This window comes from Daktulosphaira vitifoliae, unplaced genomic scaffold (genome assembly GCF_025091365.1).
Source record: "Daktulosphaira vitifoliae isolate Bord-2020 unplaced genomic scaffold, ASM2509136v1 Scaffold_3, whole genome shotgun sequence".
Lineage (NCBI taxonomy): Eukaryota > Metazoa > Arthropoda > Insecta > Hemiptera > Phylloxeridae > Daktulosphaira > Daktulosphaira vitifoliae.
The window spans coordinates 31,947,808-31,967,825 of NW_026099574.1; the positions used below are offsets into that span (position 1 = coordinate 31,947,808).

General features: G+C 24.9%; 1 protein-coding gene across 1 annotated transcript; it reads left to right on the forward strand.

Moving 5' to 3' along the window:
* The first annotated feature begins 10,606 nt into the window (after positions 1–10,606).
* LOC126901752 (uncharacterized) lies at positions 10,607–15,899 on the forward strand. The gene is made up of 5 exons (XM_050678493.1): positions 10,607–10,811; positions 10,928–10,957; positions 13,123–13,240; positions 13,812–14,054; positions 15,655–15,899. Exons 1-5 carry the CDS (start codon positions 10,701–10,703, stop codon positions 15,747–15,749), a joined length of 597 nt encoding a protein of 198 aa, XP_050534450.1. The 5' UTR covers positions 10,607–10,700; the 3' UTR covers positions 15,750–15,899.
* The last annotated feature ends 4,119 nt before the right edge of the window (positions 15,900–20,018 follow it).

Below are 20,018 nucleotides of genomic sequence, written 5' to 3' on the forward strand. Positions count from 1 at the left end.
GCCGTTTCCTATTATTCGTTTTCGTCGTATATTCACAAAACGTAATTCAAATACCCCAACTCAAACTAATTTGGTAGAGCTCAAGTTTCTTTCTTTAAAACTACCTGAAAAAATATCAATATTTAAAGTTATATTCAAGGTTTCTCCTAACATCCGTTTGCCTGATATCTGTAATAATTATCTTTGCTACAGACACACAGCCAAATTTTGCAGAAGAAAGGCACGGTGCGCCTGTTGTGGTGTTAACGATCATATTGCCACTGATTGCCCTAATAAAAACAACTCTACTTCATCATGCTTACATTGATAAGGATCCCATTAGGCTACAGATCGCTCATGTCCGGAATGTGTTAAATTAAACATGTTAAATTTTGTAAAACCTAGAAAAATATATAATAAAACAGGATAGTTTCATGACTGCAAAAGAAATATAAGTTACTAATATAAAATGTCAAAATTGCATTGATGAGCCCTATCTCTTCTAACTATCCCATCTTACTTTTTCGGATTTTTCATAAAAATTTGTAAAATATAGTTTAATTTATTTTTATAAATTATTATAAATATCAAGTTTATTGTAAAAAACATCATTCCAAATGGTAAAATTTATGGTTTACATTTTTAAGTAAATCGGAAATCTATTATAATTTTTTACTGTGAAATTGAGAATGGTCTAAATAAAACTATTGACAGTTCCATAACCAGTTTTGTAATCCTACTGCAAAATGTAAAAATTGAGGTAGAATACTTATTAAATCATGCTTTATAATAATAATAACAAAGTGTAAATACAAAAATATTCATCTGATAAACTACAAAGCAGAATATGGAGTATAGGAAAAATAAAAGATAAAAAATTTTTTTATTGAATTCTCTTAATAAAATTATGCCACTGATAAACTATTATAACGCCTTTTAAAAGGTGGTATCTGAATTGAGTTGGGCATTCAGCAAAGCGTAAAACGCTGTTGTAGAGAACACTACCACAACATTTTCAACAGTAGCAATGCCAATTAAAATATTAGCCCCGCTAGATATCCCAACAATTCATGGCCACTAAAAGTAATGGACTACATCGTGATACCTTTTCTGCATTAATTCATACTAATGGCCAGTTGTCAGCAAAACAATAATGATCTTACTAGAGTTATCTAATTGATTAAACTAAAAAAAAAAAAATGATTTATAATAATAGAAGCGATTGATCGTCTAAAACAATCAACTATAGAAAATCTACAACGCCGACTTCTTATAGTCTATTTAACAAAAAACCTTCGATACGTAGCAATGCTTATGTGGTTACAAGCACGGACAAAAAATACTTTAATTGTCATGCAAATCACTCGATGTATCGATGCCCTAGTCTCTTAGCATTGTTGGTAGTTGAACGCAATTTATATAGAAATTGTCTACAGACACACCCGAAGTAAACATGTTTGGCTCGCGGCTATTTTAACTGTGGCAAACAACATAATGCACTGTTACACTTATTTTGACGGACCGATCAGGCAAAGTTCAACTCGGCAGCAAACGTATCGGAAAATTAGGAAAATATCGAATCAGAACAAATAACTCAAAATGAATTAGCAAACGTTAGTGCACATGCAAGTTAATAAGCTGCTACGTCCATATTATTACCAACAGCAATTGTTCTTGTCAAAAGTAATCGTGGTGAATGGGAGCAGTGTTGAGTGTTACTGTACTCTGGATTACATAGTAACTTCAATCGTGAGGCGTATAATCCAAATATTTTATTAAAAAATTACCACGCTACGAACTGTGACGTGTCACAATACACCAAGTGCAAATTTTTTGTCAACAGCTTGCCTAGAAAAGTTGGCAGAATGGGAATTCAGTAAATATCCCGACTCATGTCAATCGTTTGACACAGTTAATGAACTTTATGTGGATAATTGGTTAGGCAATGCAATGAAACGGACAGAGACTATATAATTAAGAGACACTATTTTTCCCCTAATGAAAGGTGCCAGTATTATATTACGTAAATTGTCGTTGAACGATCACGATGGTTCGGTGGCAAATTTAAAAGTTTATTTTTTAACTAATTTGTAGTTTTTCTCTCGTATAAAAGATGTTAAGGTTTATTTTTTGTTAAAGTTGTTTAGTTGATTTGAAGAGTATTGCATGTGCATTATAAATTTTCTAGAAATTTTCATAGCGCTCAAAAAAACTATGGAAATGTGTTTTTTGTTATTTTTGAAACATTTAATTGTGTATTATTATTTTTAATTATTATAATATTAAGATACTGGTAAAAATAAATAACGTTAAATTATTAACAATTGAAAATTTACATACAAATATACATTTTTATAATAATAAATGACATTGTTACAAATATTTGTGTTAATAAAACAAAATGAGGTTCATTATATTTTTGAAGACTGCTTAATTTTGAGATCATTTTATGAATTCCTAAAAAGAGGGAGAGGTCACATTATTGATGCTGAACGGTTCCACTACAAGCACAAAAAGAGCTCAGTATTTATACGAAAAACAAAATTAAATACATCANTATATATGAAATCAAGTCTATGATATACATAGTACAATACATGTTGCCAATCAATGTAGTAAAAAAGGATTATAACAAAACAAAGCATCTATAATAAAGACGAACACGATAAGAAGAAGAAGTCTATGATACAGTACTAACATTAGAGGCAATTATATTTGTATCTTTTTAAACCCAAAAAGATATTCTTGGTATGTTGGCGAGTTTGGTAAAAGTTGACAACTTTTAAATTACTTATTAATTAGTTATGATAAATATCAAACTAATAAATAAAAATTTAGCTTGGGGTTACGGACACTTATTATCTTTTTTTAATTTTCAATTAATCTTAATATACTTTACTTTTATAATTTTTCAATATTAATTATTACATGTTGTCAATTGTTACAAAAATATTTGTGTTAGGTGAATTTATAACTGTTGAGTTACGCTTTAAACTAGTGTTTTGTAAATTTATTATATTTTATTGTATCTGTTTAAAAAATGTATCTTGAATATTATGGGCGAAGAATTTGAAAATTTTGTCTTTTAAATTGTCAATATGATGCATGAATAATTTTCCAAAAGATTCTCGAATTAATTTTTCTAAATTATTATAAATATCAAGTTTATTGTAAAAAACATCATTCCAAAGGGTAAATTTTAGGGTTAAGTTTTATAAGTAAAATGAAAATCTATAATAATTTTAACTGTAAAATGGAGAATGGTCTAAATAAATGTACGATGTCTAAATAAATGTTGTATTAACATGTACAATGTAAAAAATAAAAAACAAATATTTGAAAAGTATGTAAAGTTATTTTCAAGAATATCGTATATTCTAATTTATATATTAATTATAAAAAAAGGTATATATTTTTTTAGGATTAGTGAAGAATTTTTTTTCTATATATAATACCCATAAATATCAGCCAAACTGCATAAAAAAAAAAATATTAAGTTTACTTGACATCTACTAGAAATATACCATATAATGACGTCAATCATGATATATACACTATTAATTTTTAAGTTAAAATTTTGAAACTGAAAAATTTGTATTCTACAGTAAAAATCAAACTATTTTGATATAATAATCATAATACTTGACCAAAAATTGAATAACAGAGGCCGTTTTTTGTTTTTAGGGGTATTTTTGGTCAAATTACTAAAAACACGTTGAGCCACCAGTAAAATTTTTTAAAAATTTCAAATTTTCACAAAATGCCTATTTTAATGTATAAATTAAATTTAAAATAGATCTCATTAAAATTTCGAAGATCGACTTTCTTTGATCCACCTTAATGTACATAACCAGTTTTGTAATCTTTCTGTATGATGTAAAAATGAAGGTAGAATACTTAATAAACCACACTTTATAATAATAACTAAATTAAATAAACAGAATTATTAAATGTAAATACAAAAATATGCATCTGATAAATTACAAATGATTTATAAAATTTATGAGTTCTGATATTATATCATAAAGTCAGTTCAATTAGTAAGTTGGTTCAATGTGAGCGGTAAAAGATGTAATATGTATCAGGATCTGAATTATAACTGGCCTAGTGGTAAGGTTTGTCTCTACGCCGAAAAAAGTATAAAATTTTATGTAGATCATAAGTTATATGAATTGTCAGTTAGATCTGCTCCACTCTGTATATATGACGTGAGGTGGTAGATAAATCGCCTTCTTTTTGGTCCGTGAAACATTATCCAAACATAATATTATGTTTCGGATTTTAATAATTTCTATGTTAATTTTTAAATATTTTTTGCTAATTTACATCTATATTTTTGTATTACGTCTTCATTCTAAATTATTATTAAGATTTTGTACACTCTATTTAGCCCTACGGTTGTTAAAAATACTTTGTTAATGTATTTTCAAAATGTTTCAGAACGTCTGCGTCTTCAATCCTATACCAAATAAAAGCTTTGAGCTTATATAAATGATCATTGCTAAACAATAATAAACAGATTCGCATTAAAGCGTTTTTAAAATAGTTAATCATTATCAGTTATTATCTATACTTGTCCCAACTATACCGTGTCACCACTATGCTGAGTTTTTATTCTATTTTTTATAATATGCAAAGTATTATTAAAAATTTTGTCGTGGGGTGACTACAATGTTTGTTGGTTTACTTAAGTAGTATTCATTTCTCGATATTTAAGTGGTTAAACATTTTTAAATATATACCTTATCCCTTATAAGTGTATAGTAAATGATCCAGCTCAGAAAATAACTGTTCTATAATAACTTTCCAACCATTAGTTCAGGAGTTATGAATATTTTTATACGAAGGTGGGAAGAGTATCGCGTCAGAGTTATACTTGATGATAAAAATTACATAACCCACGCTTCGATTTCCGTCTATATTAAAAAATTAAAAAATACAAAAGTACTGGTTCAAAAACTATTATTAACCTGTTATTTTCTATTACGTGCACTAGTTAAAAAATGAGCATATTGCGAAAAAAAAAAAAAGATGATTTTCTTATAAGGGATAATGGTGAGATAGACCTAAAAATATTTAATCACTTAAAAATCGAGAAATATATATCAATAAACAAAGTAAAATAAAAATATTAAAAATTATTACGATTTTAGGAGAATTTTAGTTGTCAACGTAAATCAATCACACTTATATACGAAATAATTTGTTGAGCTTTATATTTTTCATTTTTCCTGCTTAACCTTTTACAAATTCTATATCACCGTATTTTGAAAAAATGCATAATATTAACTTATATTTAATAAATTAGATAATAAAATTTCAAGTTTGTATATTAAATATTGAAGAAGATATAGTGGAGAGTATAGCGAATTTAAATAGTTGAAAATATATAAAGTGATTTTTTTTCCATAACCCACTCAATTAATTGCAGAATATTTAATAAATCTCGAAATTTTAAAGTATTATATCTAATAAACTAATGATTTAAGAAAATATGTTCTATTACTTTGTAGTAATACTATGAATACTAAAAATAACCAAAACATTTTTTTCCAAAATTATTTTTATTCTACAAGTTGTAGAATAAATAACGAAATAACTCTGTTTGCAGTATTTTAAGTTATCGATTATATGAGTTATATAATTATACTAAATAAACGAGAATTACCCGTCTATAATTTTATTATATTTAAATAATAATACTAATTAACGACAAAATGATAAGAATCTTTTTTATTAAAAAATTCCTTGACCTCAAAGTTATACTTTATACAATTTAAACATAAATTTAGTATTTTTCGAGAAAAAACGATAATTTATTTCAATATTTCAATTTTCAACATATTATGGGTCCTGTTATAACTTGAGGTTCTTAGTGAAAACCAAGAATTGGAAGCTACCCGACGTCTGTCCGAATATTGTTCCTATCTCCTTAAATGAGTTTCTATTACCTGAAGGTGCACAGTCAATCGTATACCATAGTTACTAGAGAGAGAGAAAGAGATTATATAATAAAGTTAAACTATTGTTTGATGTCAACGACGAAGTAGAGTTATATTTTAGACGTTCAGTATATATAAGTTATATGTAGTGTACATTACGTCTGACCTGAATCCTAGTACAGTTAGTTAGTAGGTATATCTAAGAGAGCGGGTGTTTAGATGACAATTGACGATAAACGAGTCTTTTAATAAAATAAGTTAAGATATTAACAATATAAATAAGACAAAAGTGATAGTATTGAAAACTATGTGTATAACGGCCACTCAAACACAACTGGCTTTTGGTTAGTTCAATATCAGTATCTCCGGGTAACAGGCGAGTAGAATTGTCACATCAGCATCTCCCTCTATGTTAATTAATATGTATTACGAATTAAGTAAATGGAAATAAATAGTGTATAATATAAGTGGTAAGAACTTAGTAAAAAGTATTTTAGAAACTCTAATGCAAGTATTAGTTGAGATAGAGAGTACAAATTTTCAAATAATTATTTTTTCATAACACTTAAAAAAATTGGGATACCATAGTATAAACAGTTTTATTTATAAATAAGAAATACACTAAGTTTATCGTCATAATTTTTTAATTGATAATGTTGCATCTAAAATAAATATACAAAAACAGAACAATTATGAAAGTTGAACTAATAACAATATTATTTTTTTGTAAATAATTTTTTTAAATTAATTGTAAGTATAGTCAACATTAAGATACTAAATAAGAATACATAAATATCCAGGCTATCATTATCAGTAATTATAAACTTAACATACAATAATACGATTATTGATAGATTCACAGATAAAATAATACTTGGGCACTTAATTTAAGATTTCCTCCAAAGTTTTTGACCTTCCTTCAATAATTTTAAACTTAAAAAGTACTAAAAAAAAATTGTATTACAACAAAAATTTAATTTAATAAACATATTCATATATATTTATTCTTCGATATTAATAAAATATCATTAAATTCATACATCATACCAAGTATAGAAAAATTCAAAAACTTAAACAAATTACATATTAAAATAACCTTGAAGATTGATGGAAATAAACTTATTTTTATACATCCAATAACTATAATAAGTTTTAGTCTTTCTATATAATAAACATATTTTGGGGCTTTTTACGTCTAGTAAATGATATTATTGCACATTGGTCAAAATTTATTTTTTATACGTCAAAATAGTAAAATGATTATGATCTCTAAGTATATTTTTTCAATAATCCAATGAATTAATTGCCCTAAATAAGTTTAAGTTGTTAATAAAAACATAACTAAACCTAAGTACAAAGTTTTAAAAAATTCGTGAAAATTAAAAAACAAACAATGGAGACAAATTTTCACCTTGGATTACTCCTGATGGGATAAAGTATTAAGTATTAAGTATTGAAAAATGACGAAAGTCTATTGGAATATAGTACTCGTTTTATCATAACCTGTTAAAATGTCCTAACCTAAGATAGTTAATTTAGAAGAATTATATGAATGTCATCTATTTGGCTGTTATTTTCAACTTCTTGAAGTATATTAGTAAAATATACAAGAAGATTTGTTGACCTTGATTTATGACATACTATTATAGTTATTTATAATATAATAGTTTACTTTATAAATATTAAGTTAATTAAAGTATATAGAATGCAAACTATCCAAAACATAATCGAAAATTCACATGTGTAGTTGGTCTCATTTAAAACCTTCTTGTTTTCTCAAGTTTTCTATTGTATTTTCATGAATATCATCAAAAGAAAAGCTTATTTGTTGCTAATATGTGGATAACAAATTTATACAAATCAACTCTTTAATTCAAAATTATTAAAATTTTAAAATGTAAAAAAAAATTATGATTTTTAATTAATTAAGCGGCCGCTTAATTATGAAATACTTATCCAATTTCTTAATTTTGAGGGGGATTTTTTTGATTTCTGGTGCTGAAAAGTTCCACTTATTACAAATCGGGTTCCTTTGATACATACAAGTCATTAAAATCGACCCAGTATGAGCGAGTATTATATGGATAGATGGGAAAAAACACATCATGATAAAATCTCTACTTTACAGCTTCACCATCAGAGCGAAAATGTATTATATTTAAAGGTGTAATTATTTTAAAATATTGGGAAAAGCTGTATGTATGTTTCAGTTTAAATTTTGAGACTATACTTTTATTCATGACCATTAAAGATATGAGAATTGATCACATATGGCTAATATTATTTAAAATTAAGTTTTTTGCTTAGAAATAATCGTAAAATTTGTAAAAAAAAAAAAAGGTATAAGGGTTTTAATTTATAATTTGAGGTATTTAAAGCCCCATAAAATTTCTAAATTTGAGCCTATAGGTTTGCTAATAAGCACTTTATTATTATGCTATGATTTTTCGTTTATCTTTTCGCCCTTCCCTTAAAATTTATTCCTACTGCAACTGAACAAAATACATATCGCATTTATTTGTATTTATTAAAATGTAATATTTTTACTAAAATAACTGGTACAGTTAATGAACACCTCTGAAAAGTGAACATTATTGGAATTTATAAACTTATAATGCATATTTGCATATAATGCATAATAGAATTTTATATTGTTCTTATATTAAAAGGATAAGTGCGATTAGAAACAATCGAAAATGATCATTAAAATTAAAATTATTTCCGTGAAATTTGTAATTATTAAATTTGTTAAATTAAATATGCGTTTTAAAATAATCGTATGTATTAATTTAAATTATTTTCAAGAAATTTGTCATTGTTTGGTTAATATATATAAAAAAAAAAAAATCGCAAACACTACTACATATTTTTAAATCCAATAATTCATCTTATCCCAAGTGTCAACTTGTACTGCTGTCCCATTTAAAATAAAAATTAAAACACCTTTTTATGATAAATCATACTCTTGGTTAAATAAAAATTAAAACACCTTTTTATGATAAATCATACTCTTGGTTAAATAAAAATTAAAACACCTTTTTATGATAAATCATACTCTTGGTTAAATAAAAATTAAAACACCTTTTTATGATAAATCATACTCTTGGTTAAATAAAAATTAAAACACCTTTTTATGATAAATCATACTCTTGGTTAAATAAAAATTAAAACACCTTTTTATGATAAATCATACTCTTGGTTAAATAAAAATTAAAACACCTTTTTATGATAAATCATACTCTTGGTTAAATAAAAATTAAAACACCTTTTTATGATAAATCATACTCTTGGTTAAATAAAAATTAAAACACCTTTTTATGATAAATCATACTCTTGGTTAAATAAAAATTAAAACACCTTTTTATGATAAATCATACTCTTGGTTAAATAAAAATTAAAACACCTTTTTATGATAAATCATACTCTTGGTTAAATAAAAATTAAAACACCTTTTTATGATAAATCATACTCTTGGTTAAATAAAAATTAAAACACCTTTTTATGATAAATCATACTCTTGGTTAAATAAAAATTAAAACACCTTTTTATGATAAATCATACTCTTGGTTAAATAAAAATTAAAACACCTTTTTATGATAAATCATACTCTTGGTTAAATAAAAATTAAAACACCTTTTTATGATAAATCATACTCTTGGTTAAATAAAAATTAAAACACCTTTTTATGATAAATCATACTCTTGGTTAAATAAAAATTAAAACACCTTTTTATGATAAATCATACTCTTGGTTAAATAAAAATTAAAACACCTTTTTATGATAAATCATACTCTTGGTTAAATAAAAATTAAAACACCTTTTTATGATAAATCATACTCTTGGTTAAATAAAAATTAAAACACCTTTTTATGATAAATCATACTCTTGGTTAAATTTTAAATTATTATCCGAAAATTTAAAAATATATTACGTTAATTTAAATCTTATTTTAAAAATATAATTATTATTTATGTTTAACACACTGACACATCTCTTTTATTATCATATATTTTTTGTTCAAAGTTGTAATTTTTATTTTATCAGCTTTATAAATTAATTTAAAATATATTTATATACTTCAAATAATTCAATTTAGGTTTTTTGTCAGTTCTTAAGTTTAATTATTACTTAAATTAGTGAAAAATATAACTTAAAAATAGATTATGAGCATATTGATTTATTATATTTTTCCTCTTATCTATTAAATTAGGTTATATTTAGTAATAAAATGTGTTTTTGACTTAATAATAGCACTATATTCTATAATCTCCCTCTATATCCTATTTTCGTAAGCCCCTCTAAATAAGAATTTTACGTTTTTTCCGTATTATCTATTACTATTATGATAAAATGTAAGATACCAATTAATATAAAAAAATAACGAAAAATATTTTAATAATAAATTATATAGTTAGTAAATATTAAATTAATATCTGCAATTTTTTTAACTTCAGTATATTTCTACTAAATTTTATTTAGTTAGACAATGAGTGAATAAAATATACCTTCGTTAATCCATAAATAATTATTATTAATGTAAATTTAATTGACATTTTTAAATGTCAATTAAACCTGATTAATACATATATTATTTTTAATGCTTATAATTTAAATAAATTTTTGCTAACTATATTTTAGATTTCTCAAAATAGACTAAATTGTTATATATAAACGGAATTAATTAAATAATAAAACTATATTTCACCTTTACTTTATATTGTTGCAATTATATTGCCAGTACTAGACTTTATTACTGTTGCTGTTTAATCATCATAAAAAATGCGTTTCTACTTTTGTTTTGGAATTTTACTTTGTTTTATTTGTTTAATTATCATACCAAAGTTTTCAACCGGAATGCCAAGCTCAAGTGGATCAACTTCTAACAATGAGGTAAAATAAGTATTTATAATTTTATTATTTTTCACGATTATTATTTTTTTAATTTCTAAAATGTTTTGCTACTTATGTTAGTAATTATAATAACAAATAAAATAAATTTTTTGTAGAGTGATCCTAGTGTAGTCAATAACAATGAGGTAAAATAAGTATTTATAGTTATTATTAATATAGTGATTCTTTTAACTCTAGTCAATCGATATCTTTTATAATAGTTGTTGATGTATGTTTGTAGTATGTATGTTTATTGATTGATGTATGTTTATAGTTGTTGTATGTTAAGATAAATATTTTTGGTATTTTTTAGTTTCATATACTTCTTCATTTATGAGTTACTAATTATATTTTTAATTCATCCATTATATTTTAAAAGAATTAAAAATTTTTTTTTTTTTATTACATATTTAACTATCTTATAACAAAAAATAATTTAATTGAGAAAATATAAATTTTGTTCTAAAGTAACTGAGCATGAGAACGATTGAGTTATTATATATTTATTAAATAAAATGGTATAATATAATTTTCTCTTGGGGTATGAGTACGAGGGTGAAACATAGAAAAAAAAAGTGATGTCAGAACATTTATTAATATAATATAATAAATATAATAATATTAATAATAATGTGAAATATATAATAAAATAAAAATTAATCATTAATAAAAATAATAAAAGATCGGACAAGAGCAGTGAAATATTAGAAACTAAAATATTTTTTGGTATTTATTTAATTTTTATTAATGGTTCATTACGCAATAGATTGTTGGACATTCGAAAGCATAGGTTAAATTGTACATGCCTTATGTCATATGTAATGCAATAATATTTCAAGTAATCCAATGTTGATTCTGGTATTAATTGCACTACGTATACGTTTACACTACACGTCATAGAGTCAATATAATTACTTACGAAAACGTTTCAAATATTAAATTATACGATTTAATTACACAATATCTATGACTGATTTTACTTGTAAAAGATTCTAAACACTATATTTTATTAAAAGTATAATTTATAATCTGTCATTATTTTTTTTACATTTGCTGAATAAGTGTTTTTTTTTAGAGAGTATATTTTATTAAGAGTTCGACACCAATATTTCTTAAATCTTCCTCCGGCCTGGCAAAACAGGATTCAAAAATATTTATGTAAAAAATTTATCAAGGTGGAATTGTGTTGGCCCAATGTGTCCCGGCGCTAGCGCCTTGAAAGGATGCGGCACAATAATCACCAAGACAAAAATTAAACACTGTAATTATACTCGTAAGTTTCTCTGCGTTGTCTGCCGGCGCGATGTTAGTTAAAACAGACATTAGCGACGAGGCTAGCTACTTATTTTCTCAATAAAAAATTATGTTGATCCATACACTTTTTAATAAGTTGTATCATTATAAAGTTAAAAATGTAAAAAATAAAATCGAGAATTTTCACACAATAATAGCATTCGGTAGAGCTATTTTCACTATGAAGACAAAATAAAGTCTGAAATTTTTTGCATAATAAAGTGCATTACATTAGCTTTAATTTAAGATATATATAAAAGTGTCAGACTTTCCGGAACATTTTCAAAAGTCAAGTTGAAAAAATTAATTTTTTGTGAAAAAGTTGTCATTTTAAATCCCCCCTTTTGGCAGGTATAGGGTCTAATTTAAAAAAAAAATATACCAAATAAAAGGTAACGATATCATGCATCTAGATAAAAAAAAAATTATATTGATTTGGTTGTTTTTAAAAAAGTTTAATTAAACTTTTAATTAAAATTAATTTACTAAAAAATTAGTAAAAAAAATTGAAAGAATTTCGAACATTAGCGATTTTTAAATTTGTAATTCTTTTGGAGGTTTTCCCCATTTATGGGGAACGAGGGATTTTTTTTCAATTTTTGAGGGTAATATCTTCGACAAGATACGGTTTGTGATTTTTGGACGTATCATTAAAAGAAATCGGTTCGGTAAGAGCTGAGAAAAAGTGGTAACAGACACAAAAAAAAAATACATCTTAGTAAAACCAATACCTTCTCAGCTTCGCATCGAAGCTAAAAATTGCAAATGCTACAATATACGAGCCCTAGTCATAACTGTACTACTTGTGTAAAAAATTATACTAAAAAATCATATTGACGAATGAGAATTTTTCAATTATTTCTTTCAATAATTATTATTTTAAAGGAAATCGAATGGTCAGATTTAAAAGAATCAATTTGTGTATACCTTGAATTCATTTTTTATTTTTAACTTTTATAAAAATATATTAATTTTGAAATTTTGACGTAAACTATAACATAGCATTAATTTTTGTTAGCAAATGTATCCCATAACAAATTATTACGTAGATAAAGTAAAAAATAGTGTATTGAATTTGCCATATGTTGAATTTTTTCGTCGCTGTTTCAAAATAATCAATTTTTGGACAAGATCAGGTAATTGAAACTTAATTTTTTTAATCTTGCGTCTATATATTATTTATATGAATAGTAGAACTTAATGAATTAAAGATTCGGTTTAAAATCGATTACAGTTTATTTGGTTGTGCAGTTGTGATTATAAAAGAACGGTACATCGAATAAAAAATATTATAAGAACAACATTTTTTGAAATTTATTGCTATCATAGGATAGACACACTCTCTATGGACCCCCTTTACATTGCTTGTGGTCATTTTATTATCGAAACTTTATAAATTATATTTAAGAATAACATAATGCAACATTATTTTGGCAGAGTTATGCATAAGAATAGTTCACTACTTACCATAAACAAAATACTGGTTTGCCATGGATGGGATTGAATACATAGAGAGCGCCTTCACCATATCATTAAATAAAAAATCCTATTTCAATGGGATAACTAAAATATTAGTTTTTAAACTTTTAGTATATATATAATTTTAGATTTGATCAAGAAGGAAATTGTGTTTATTTATGTTCTATTTTTATTCTGAGACACAGATTATTATTCTATAATAACATACATTTTTTGTTATTTCCTAAGATCAACCAGATAGAACTCCAAACGAATTGATTAATATTATGACAGAAGCACTACAAAAAGAAGAAAATATTTTAAAAGAGTCCCTTTGTGGATGTGATGTAAAAAATAATGACACCATTACAAAAAAAGATGCACTAAAAGTTTTCACGAATAAGAAATGTTTTAAGGGTAAATTATTTGGTAATGAATTAAACAACGTACTCAATATGTATACCGATCCTCAAAATCAAGTTAAATACAAAGGTAATCATCATAACTTATTAAAAAGTATAAAATGTTTAAATTGTTAAACATTTTACAACAATTACAATGTCTTATTACATGTTTTTTGTATACTGTTTGATTATTGTTTAAATAATTTTTGAAGACTATTTTCAGAAAATTAATAATTGCTAATTTGAATATATATGTCAGAAACTTTCAAATAAACTACCCTTTTTTTTTTATTGATCATATTTGAACATAATATGTTGACTCTGATTTAAAAACATTTTATGTTATATAGGAAATATCATTAAATTTTTTAAAGATTATAATATACAGGGTGATTTTTTTATCATAACCCACTGAATTACTTACAGAATAATAATAATTTAAAATTTTTTTTTTATTATTATATTTAGTTACACATTATTCTTGAATTATTAACTATGTAATACTTTTTAAGTTCATCCCTTATGCCTGGTAAGGGTGTCAACTTTGTTTTTTTAAATGGTAACACATATTTTTAATTTAATAAAATGTTTGAGTTTTTAATTCAATAATAAATGGCATTTGAATTTTTAATGAAACTTAATTTGTTTATTAGATATAAACATTTAAAGTTTCAAATTTTTGAGTTAATATATAGGTATAATACACAAGGGATTACAAATACAGGTAGCTAATTGGTTTTTTATGACATCGATATTAGCAGGTACACAGCATTGTTATTATCAATGATAGTAAGGTACATTGTTGTGAGTTTATAAATACACTAACTGACAATACAAAAAGTATATCTATTGATAGTCATAATTGATAATAAACAATCCGTGACTGTGATAGCAATATCATAAAAAACCAATTAGCTACCTGTATTTGTAATCCCTTGTGTATTATACCTATATATTAACTCAAAAATTTGAAACTTTAAATGTTTATATCTAATAAACAAATTGAGTTTCATTAAAAATTCAAATGCCATATATTATTGAATTAAAAACTCAAACATTTTATTAAATTAAAAATACGTGTTACCATTTAAAAAAACAAAGTTGACACCCTTACCAGGCATAAGGGATGAACTTAAAAAGTATTACATAGTTAATAATTCAAGAATAATGTGTAACTAAAGATAGTAATAAAAAAAAATGTTTAAATTATTATTATTCTGTAAGTAATTGAGTGGGTTATGATAAAAATATCACACTGTATATAAATTATTGTTATTATTAATTAAGTTTATAATACGATAAATTCTTTAGAACCAATTATATTTGTATGTTTTTAAGCTTGAAGGGATAAGGGATTAGGTAAGTTGGTGGGTCAGGTATAAGTTGACAACTATTAAGTTAATTATTAATGAGTTATGATAAATATTGAACTAATGAATACAAATTTACATGCGGACACCTACTTTTTTTCATACAATTTATCTTAATATTTTATTTTAATTTTAACAACTATTTTAAAATTATGCAATAATAATGACTGCTAACATTTTTGTGTTGGATGAAATAATCGCTGCCTAGTTACACTTTAAACCATTATTTTGTAAAATTGTTCTATTCCACTTAATTAAGCCATGGTTAGGGTAGATCTTTTATAGTGCGTTTAATTTTACAATTATATTTTGTTTCAGAGCTGTTAAAAAATATTGTCACACATATTGAAGGATATCCTATTGAAGTTGATAATCAAGAAACTAATGATTTCATACAATTGTCGTTCAAATAATTATGTGTAAGATAATTTTTTAAAAAATACTCGAAGTAGCTTGTACTCATAGTTTATAAAATATAGTATAACTTCATTAATATCATTTGTTTCATGATATATTTATTTTTAAATGTTTAAATTGTTATAAATAAATTGATGTTTGATTTACGTTCATAGAAATATTATGATTTATTATCACATTTCTAAGGCTAAGTAGCCATAGAGATACATAATCAAAAATATTATAATTTGTTATCCACAAGAATAGTTATAAAAAATATAAATTTAAAAAAGCAGAAGTTGTCAATTACATGATTATTAAAGCTATATGACTCAATTTATTGAATGACAATTCGCCAAGTTAGATCTCGTCTTAGATAATTATTTGCATTTGGTAAAATAAAAATAAATAGAACCGGTTTGAAATTTATGAACACGCTCACAGCATCTGCCAGTAACAAACAAAAGCTAAAGTACTTATAATGTAGGTATAGTATACTATAGCTGATTATAATATCTCTTAGATAATCTTTATATTTAAAAATGCCAATTATTAATTGTGGCAGCTTTATAAAATTATGTATATACTCTATTATCTGTTATCAGTTATTGTAAAACGTATACTGGTATATTGTTAGTATTATTGTTGTTAGTTGTGCTGTACTATCTTCTTCTGATACTTTGATCGAATTACTGTAGTTTAATTATAAAAATGTTAAATTGTTGATGATATTTTTTATATTAAAATTGTGTTAAATCTTTATTAATACTTCGCCACATCGGAGAGAAGCTTCATTAATTACGTTTAGTGTATCGCACAATTATTACATTTTGTATGAATATTATGCTTTACATAAATTTTGAGTTCAATTTAGTATTACGGGTACTTAACATTGACGTTTTACATTTCTACAACGACAAAAAAAATAAGTTGAACAAAAAAAAATTTTTTTTATTTATTGAAAAATATATAGTTATTGGCTCTTTAAAAATCCCACTTTAACTAATAATTATACATATTTATCTAAAAAAATACAATAGTATGTTAAACTTTATTAAAAATATTATTATCTTACAAAATATACTTGATAAAAATATGTTATTAAAAAATATTTATTACATATAAATAATTCTCTTAAGAATAAAAATATTTGTCACTAGTTTTCTGTACCTAACCAAAATTTCAGCATTGTAACACTGTAAAATTACAGTTATTTTTAATTGTTTAAATAAGTCATAGAAACTTAATAATTGTTTATTAAACTTTTTTTAGGTTTCTAAGGTTATTTTAACTGAAAGAAATACTTTAATAAATATAGTTTAAAAAACTAAAAAACACGTTTTTAAAGGACATTGAACTAAAAGGTTAAAAATAATTTTTAAAATAAGTTTAAAACAATAATGAACGAAAAATACTAGTGATAAAAGCGTCGGGCGCTCAATATACGAAAAATATAGCACAAAGCACCCACGCTTTTATCACAATAATACTAGTATTTTTCGTTCATTATTGTTTTAAGCTTATTTTTAACTTTTTAGTTCGATGTGCTTTAAAAGCGTGTTTTTTAGTTTTTTTAAACTATATTTATTTTTCACTTTTTAGTTTCATGTTATGATAGTAGTTAATATGAATATCATGGTTGTAACGGGTAACGGGAATACAGGGTTCGAATCCGGAGAGGGAGTCTGAGAAACGGCTACCACACCAAAGGAAAGTAGCAGGCGCGCAAATTACCCACTCCCAGAACATAGAGGTAGTGTCGAAAAATGATGATACGGGAATCATCCTTTGTAATCGGAATGAATACACTCTGTATCTCTTAATGAGAATAAAGCGTGTTAATTTATATTTTTAATAGTAATTAGAATATATATATATATACATTTCAAGCGACTTAAGTACGTAAAAGTATCATGCACTAGGTATAACATTGTTTTGTGGGCGGGCGGGGCGCGAGGGAACGTTATACTTGAGGCATAGATTAAATACATGTGTATTTAATCTATGGTTGAACAGATCTAACTGACGACTCATATAACTTATGATGCACATTACATTTTATACTTTTTTTTTTTCTAATCAATTTTTGCAATATTGGACTATATTTAAAATATGTCTTATGTTATTTTTCGCAATTACAATAAACATTTTAAAAATAAATTTTTGTTTAAGATTTGAAGATAGCCATTTTATAGAAAAGTTTTAAAGAAAAATTTTGGTACCACCAACTTTTATTTTAATTCAGTAGTTAAGTTTATACAGTATTTTGAAGTGAGTTAAATTTTTTTACGATTTTTCTACGGTACCACACATTAATCATCATATGAGAAAGACGCAGTAAACATTGTGTTTTTATGTTATTTACTGTTAAAATTTCGCGATTTATACTCTATGATAGATACTAACGCTTGAATAAGCATCTGTAGTTGACATGAAAAAACAAGTAGTAGTAAAACTAAGTTTATTAGAAAAATTCATTAAAACGTTGTCTAAAACATGTTATAATAAGTTATAATAGCAAACACAATAGTGAATAAGTGAATTTATTATCATATATCCTAACAAGTAATATCCTATAATGATATGATATGAATGATAGACTCACGCAAATAATACAGTAGAACCTCATTAATCCGGACCTCATTAGTCCGGACAGCTGTCTAAAATATTACGAAAAACACGCAGTTTATACCGTAGACTAAAATAAACATAAAAGCAAGTTCCTCGAATTTCCCATGAGTTTTAAATCCTGTAAATACGTACCATATGTCCTATGTCACGTAATCATATTTTAAATACTATAACCAGTGGCGGCTCGTGGCTTGAACGACGGGACGATCGCACCCCCTACTAAAATTAATTAAAAGAAGATTATTAAATGTATGTTCTTAATACTACATTTTTATGAAAAATGCAAATTTTTAAATAGTAAAATAGCTATAATACATTTGTCGTGTGCGAACATTAGAGTTGTTTGCCTCAGTATAAGCGAGTTCGCGTCACACACAAGCAGTGTTTGGACGACCTACAGCGTCGTCCGAATAATATTTGAAACGTATATTATAAACGAGGGGGCCCAATCGTGTGCGTGCGGGTACGGTTAAGCTGCAATCTTATAATAATAATAATATCTTTATTAAGGAAAAAACTCCAATTACAATTTATATATAAATATGATAACAGTAGAGAACACGTAACAATCAAATCACAAACTAATACAAGTAAATTTATATTATAGATTATTAATTTTTATTATTCAATGTATAAAGATCTAAATTTATCGATATTACTACAATCGAAAAAATCCGCACCAGTCCTATTACCCGCCAACATTAAAACAATAATGGGAGAAGATTCAAATATTTTTTTTTTTTATTATTATTTACGTAGAATAAATCTTTAATTCGGGTGCTAATTTTAGGTATTTTTAATTGTAAATGCTCAAGAAGGAATTAGCAATCAATGTCACCATTAATAAGTTAATATAAAAACACTAAATTTTGANAAATCAATGTCACCATTAATAAGTTTATATAAAAACACTAAATTTTGACTGTTCCTTCTATAACCCAAAGTATTAATATCAAAAAACCCTAAAACTCCATCGTAGCCAGAATGGGGTACCTTTTCAACCCTACATTTAAATGATTAATATCTTGGAAAATTATTTTGTATTGAATCTAAGACATGAAATTGTGTAAAAGAATTATTGAACCAAACAAGTGAAGCGTATTCAAGGCGAGATCTTACTAATGAAAAATAAACTGCCTTAAATCTGCGCAAAAGAATTCGTGGCAACTTCTTTTTATGAAGTGTAAATAAGATTTAGCCTTTATTTTTATCTCATTTATGTGTGCGTTAAAAGTTAGTTTCGTATCAAATGTAACTCTCCCATATCTTTTACATTATCTACTCTTTGAAGAAAATGATTGTTTAAAAAGTGTTCATGCAGTATGGGTTTTTTTTAGTGTAAAGGATAAGATTGAGCATTTATTTATATTGAGAGTCATACCATTATCGTTACACCACTTAAGAAATTATGAATATCAGTTTGAAAGCAAATAGCATCGGAAATCGAGTTAATGGGCATAAATAAGGTTTTGAGGTCTTAATTAATTATAAATGCGAATTGTTGGACTTATTTGAGGATCTACATGTAGGCGATACTCTAAATCTGTAAAATAATCAGATTTTATACTGTAGTTAACTGGTTATTTTGTTTTTTAAATAAGGGAACGATGTTTTGGTGATCTTGTAAATTCATAATAAGTGATAAACATGTACAA

Coding starts and splice junctions, on each gene's coding strand:
- LOC126901752 (XM_050678493.1), top strand. CDS start 10,701: ATGCGTTTCTACTTTTGTTTTGGAATTTTACTTTGTTTTATTTGTTTA. Junction 10,812..10,927: donor GATCAACTTCTAACAATGAG/GTAAAATAAGTA, acceptor AATTTTTTGTAG/AGTGATCCTAGTGTAGTCAA. Junction 13,241..13,811: donor CAATTTTTGGACAAGATCAG/GTAATTGAAACT, acceptor TTATTTCCTAAG/ATCAACCAGATAGAACTCCA.